Source organism: Entelurus aequoreus, linkage group LG25 (assembly GCF_033978785.1).
Source record: "Entelurus aequoreus isolate RoL-2023_Sb linkage group LG25, RoL_Eaeq_v1.1, whole genome shotgun sequence".
Lineage (NCBI taxonomy): Eukaryota > Metazoa > Chordata > Actinopteri > Syngnathiformes > Syngnathidae > Entelurus > Entelurus aequoreus.
This window is the reverse complement of record NC_084755.1, coordinates 4,037,974-4,043,973: the sequence shown is the minus strand read 5'-3', so window position 1 is coordinate 4,043,973 and position 6,000 is coordinate 4,037,974. Positions and strand designations below refer to the sequence as shown.

Genomic DNA, 6,000 nt, shown 5'->3' with positions numbered 1-6,000 from the left:
GATTTTTAAACACATATACCTTTTTACCTTTTAAATTCCTTCCTCTTCTTTCCTGACAATTTAAATCAATGTTCAAGTATTTTTTTTTATTGTAAAGAATAATAAATACATTTTAATTTAATTCTTCATTTTAGCTTCTGTTTTTTCGACGAAGAATATTTGTGAAATATTTCTTCAAACTTATTATGATTAAAATTCAAAAAAATTATTCTGGCAAATCTAGAAAATCTGTAGAATCAAATTTAAATCTTATTTCAAAGCCTTTTGAATTTCTTTTAAAATTTTTGTTCTGGAAAATCTAGAAGAAATAATGATTTGTCTTTGTTAGAAATATAGCTTGGTCCAATTTGTTATATATTCTAACAAAGTGTGGATTGGATTTTAACCTATTTAAAACATGTCATCAAAATGATAAAATTAACCTTAATCAGGAAAAATTACTAATGATGTTTCATAAATTATTTTTTAAATTTTTTCAAAAAGATTCGAATTAGCTAGTTTTTCTCTTCTTTTTTTCGGTTGAATTTTGAATTTTAAAGAGTCGAAATTGAAGATAAACTATGTTTCAAAATGTAATTGTCATTTTTTTCGTGTTTTCTCCTCTTTTAAACCGTTCAATTAAGTGTAAATATCATTAATTATTAATAATAACATAGAGTTAAAGGTATATTGAGCAAATTGGCTATTTCTGGCAATTTATTTAAGTGTGTATCAAACTGGTAGCCCTTTGCATTAATCAGTACCCAAGAAGTAGCTCTTGGTTTCAAAAAGGTTGGTGACCCCTGTTCTAAACCAAGGACTTCAAAGCAGGATCTGCCCAATTTCCAGACAAAGTCTTTTTGAACTACTTTATGGACCTCTTTTTGAAGTATTTTACGAACTCTTTTTGAGCTGACCTTTTCTGTGAATTGTTTATGACCTTTTCTGTGAACTTGTTTGCGACCTTTGTCCTTTGGAAACAGCGGTGGCCAGGTGGTCGGGGAGGGTCCAAAATAAAACAATGAGGCATGCAATCTTTTGGCAGAGCGTGCTAAGATACTGTACGAGGGTACAGTGTAAAGACGACTCTCCTCAATATTGAGTCCAAATTGAATTCTGTCTCGGTTTGATTCTTTGCTTCTTGTCTTGTTTAATAGATGTCATCAGTGTTTGAACCCGACACACATATTTTGTTGTATTTTCTTAAAAACGGAGGAACACATAATAATTTGAACAATTTCCGTTGTGTATCAATAAAGTTTGTCTAATACACATCTCCCTTCTTTCAGGATGTTACAATTCACTTTTTTTTTAGTACAGAAAGTCCCATTTCTGTAATTTGAAGTATATAGATAACATAATACACTGGGAATGTAGTTTAATCAATGCTTGAATTATAGCATATTGTTCAATACATTTAGAATTTCTTGTCATTGCTACTCTATATCCTTGTCTAGTATTTCAAAATGTGCTGTGCAAAATCAAGGTATTTAAAGAATATTTCCCTTTCCCTAGAAAAATAGTAAGCATCTTATAAACACAAACAATACTTTTTTTTGCTTCAAAATGCAGAGGCGTCAACGCACTGCAACGTATTAAGTGTACTTTTTGAAAGATAGCCCTAAATATTGTTGGGAATGACGAAAAGTTTGTTTGGAATACTTGTAGCTGTTAAATGTAACTCTTCTAAACATATCTAAGGGTACTCCATGGGCATATTATGTCTCCTTTTATTTAGAATTCCTTTGGTTATAGGTTTTGCGGAAATACTCAGCGTATTTATACATTGCTTATAATTTGATGACTTCAGTCTCTAGTCAAACTCCAAGCTTATTTCAGTATTAAGATCATTGCAATACTTTGAATATAATACTGGAAATACTTGAAGGGGGAAATAATGAAAATGCATGACCATAAGCACAACACCTGTGCATAGTACCAATAAACCATTAAAACGATTAATGCGTACATTAGTAATTAGCCCATGATGGTGTCAGCGATGCTGCATTTTACATCAACCGTCGATCCTTTGGTGGAGCACTAGGCTGTATGAGATGTAAAGCGTCACTACATCCCACATGAACAGATAAATACATCCACGAATGGTATTACCTTACGACCGGTGGACCTCTGTTTAGTTGATGAAATACAACCGTTTTTAGGAGGAATCATTGAGGGTGAGGATCTTCAGAAGACCCCTCCTAAGAGAGTGATTGAGACGGGGGAGGCGGGGGGTCTACAAGGCAAAGAGGGCATCTTCTGTCCGTTCCGCCCTCTTCTGAGATCCCACAGGGGCGTGGGCAGGATGAGCGGGACTAGCCCCGGGAGGTGATGAGTCTCCCGCCTTTGCTCGCTCTTCTAGGAACTTGTCAAACTCTGAAATAAAAACAAGTAAGTATGTGACAGTGACGACTCATGCATGGATTGTTTGAAGGCACAAAATTAATATACCGTATTTTCTGGACTATAGGGCGCACCGGATTATAAGGCGCATTAAAGGCCTACTGAAATGACATTTTTTTATTTAAACGGGGATAGCAGATCCATTCTATGTGTCATACTTGATCATTTCGCGATATTGCCATATTTTTGCTGAAAGGATTTAGTATAGAACAACGACGATAAAGTTCGCAACTTTTGGTCGCTGATTAAAAAAAAGCATTGCCTGTACCGGAAGTAGCGTGACGTCACAGGAGGTAGGATTCCTCACAATTCCCCGTTGTTTACAATGGAGCTAGAGAGATTCGGACAGAGAAAGCGACGATTACCCCATTAATTTGAGCGAGGATGAAATATTCGTGGATGAGGAACGTTAGCGTGAAGAACTAGAGAGGCAGTGCAGGGTGTATCTTTTTTCGCTCTGACCGTAACTTAGGTACAAGGTCTCATTGGATTCCACACACTCTCCTTTTTCTATTGTGGATCACGGATTTGTATTTTAAACCACCTCGGATACTATATCCTCTTGAAAATGAGAGTCGAGAACGCGAAATGGACATTCACAGTGACTTTTATCTCCTCGACAATACATCAGCGAAGTTCTTTAGCTACTGAGCTAACGTGATAGCATCTGGCTCCAATGCAGATAGAAACAAAATAAATAAATCCCTGACTGGAAGGATAGACAGAAGATCAACAATACTATTAAACCATGTACATGTAACTACACGGTTAATAATTCTCAGCCTGGCAAAGCTTAACAATGCTGTTGCTAACGACGCTGAAGCTAACTTAGCAACTTAGCAACCGGACCTCACAGAGCTATGATAAAAACATTAGCGCTCCACCTACGCCAGCCAGCCCTCATCTGCTCATCAACACCCGTGCTCACCTGCGTTCCAGCGATCGACGGTGCGACGAAGGACTTCACCCGATCACAGATGCGGTCGGCGAGACGGAGGAAGTTAAGGGGAGTTCGGCGGCTAACGCGTCTGCTATCCATCTCTGTCTTCCTGGTTGTGTTGCTGTAGTCCGCTGCTAATACACCGATCCCACCTACAACTTTTTTCTTTGCAGTCTCCATAGTTCATTAAACAAATGGCAAAAGATTCACCAACACAGATGTCCAGAATACTGTGGAATTATGAAATGAAAACAGAGCTTTTTTGTATTGGATTCAATGGGTCCGAATACTTCCGTATCAACCGTTAACGTCACGCGCATACGTCATCATACATAGACGTTTTCAACCGGAAGTTTAGCGGGAATTTTAAAATTGCACTTTATAAGTTAACCCGGCCGTATTGGCATGTGTTGCAATGTTAGGATTTCATCATTGATATATAAACTATCAGACTGCGTGGTCGGTAGTAGTGGCTTTCAGTAGGCCTTTAAAAGGGGTCATATTGTGAAATTTTTCTAAATGTAAAAGACTTCCTTGTGGTCTACATAACATGTAATGGTGGTTCTTTGGTCAAAATGTTGCATAGATGATGTTTTACACATCATCTTCAAGTCACTTTCTGACTGTCTCTTCGGGACGCGCCGTTTTGTGGTCGGTCTTATTTACGTGGCTCAGCGTCTTCTCCCCGTCATCTTTGTTGTAGCGGTGTAGCGTGCAAGGACGGGAGTGGAAGAAGTGTCAAAAGATGGCGCTAACTGTTTTAATGACATTCAGACTTTACTTCAATCAATAACGGAGCAGCGTCTCCTCATCCGTGGCTCACTAGTGCAACAACGACGACGGAAATGTGTCCCGTGAAAAACCGTCCGACCGGAACGCTCTAATAACTAAAGTTCCTTGGGTGAATAATGTATACTCACTACACCGGTATGTTTTAGTGCTTTCATAGCGAGATATAAGTTAGAACTTTACACTACTTTATATTAGAAATGGCAACAGGGAGGATGAATGCCCCATAACAAGAAGATAGAGAAAAAGAAGCTTATCGATTACAATATCGGCACGGACTACTATGGCGGACGTGCGCAAATGTTCAGGACTTATGCAGATCCCAAATACACATCAGCAGGTACCAGAAGGTAAGAAAAGTTGGTTTTGCATAATGTCGTGAAACAAAACGCCAGAAAATATGTCTGCTAATGGGTGCCATTTTGCGGTCCTTACACACACACCATAGTAATATTTGTATCTCTGACTATGGTTGCCGTAATGGGCCGACAATCCATCAAGCGGTGCAGCTTCAAAGTCGTACTAAAACATTTTGACAGATTTTTGAGTGCCGTGTGTAATGTTCTTTATCTTCAATGGAACATGTAAAGTTTTGGTGTTGTTTACTGGCATCAAATTGCAGTCTACACGCATCTCTTATGTGTGACTGCCATCTACTGGCCACACTGATCATTACACCATGTACCAAATAAAATTGCTTCGAGGTCGGGAAGCACAACCAGAATTATTCCGTACATTAAGCGCACCGGGTTAAAAGGCACACTGTCGATTTTTGAGGAAATGAAAGGATTTTAAGTGCGCCTTATAGTCCGAAAAATACGGTAATCCAAATTGACTTCATGTACCTTCACTGGTTACACCTTCATCTGCAGCATCACCTTTCTTGAAACGGAAAAAAAGTGATTATTGAGAGCTCTGTTGAAAAAAAATGGTGTTTCCCGCTCATTCATTCTGACCTAATCATACCATGTTTTTATCATACTGGTAACAAGATACTGTTATAATAGGGTAACTGCAATGTGTTACACAAGGCCGTGTAGTCTGCAATCATTACTATCAAAGAAGACATTTTGCCGCCTCTTCCACGAAAAGAAAGATAGTATAGAGCCGCAAAATGTAACACAGCTTATAAACTTTGAAATGTTTTCATCTTTTTACTTTACAGAAAAAGCAATCTTGTCCATGTGATATTAAACTTGTTTTCCTTTTCTCTTCATGGTGAACTTACCCAAGTCTTGCACACTTGAGAAGCTGAACTGAACACACAGGCTCTCAGTTTTTTTTTTTTTACTTTGCCTTCCTTGGGCCTTAGGACTCAAGCCTATGCGCTTTCACGACCTCACAGACAGTCAGAAATTATAATACTCTCTTAAAAAATGCAAACTTTTCTTAGCCTGAGGTTAAAAAAAATGTAAGGCGGCTACAAAAATGAGGCAGAAGACCCCAAGTAATGTTTTTTTACTAATATAAGGCAATAAAAAATGTGTCATATTAATAGAATAGATCGTGATATACATATACTGTATTACCAATAATGCATATTATTTTAAAGTACAATTACTTTCTGTATAAATTAAAAATAAATAACAGAATATTACATGTATCATTTATAAAATATTAATATAAACATGCAATAAATAAAAAAGTCTCCTCTACTTTAAAATGTATGACACTGTGCAGTTGAGAGAAAGAACAACCCTGGGCTACTATTTGAAAAAATACAATATGGATGTATGATGTAGCTTCATCATACAGTAGCACCAGAAAAATAGCAATAAACCCACTTAACAATAAATCTCTTTTAACCTCTTAAGGCCAAAGCTGTTTGTTTACATGCTTTTTTTTAATTTCTCTTTGCTATTTGGGCTTATTGGACCCTAATTAGAATA

General features: G+C 37.4%; 1 protein-coding gene across 1 annotated transcript in view; it reads right to left on the bottom strand.

Moving 5' to 3' along the window:
• Window positions 1–234: 234 nt before the first annotated feature.
• LOC133642893 (TOM1-like protein 2) overlaps window positions 235–6,000 on the bottom strand; it is a 28,605-nt gene continuing 22,839 nt past the window's right edge. Inside the window, exons 6-7 of the mRNA XM_062037308.1 lie at window positions 4,957–4,993; window positions 235–2,355 (exon numbers count right to left, since the gene is read on the bottom strand). Of these exons, the coding sequence (XP_061893292.1) occupies window positions 2,216–2,355; window positions 4,957–4,993 (177 nt within the window). The 3' untranslated portion in view covers window positions 235–2,215. The remainder of the gene's footprint in view (window positions 2,356–4,956; window positions 4,994–6,000) is intronic.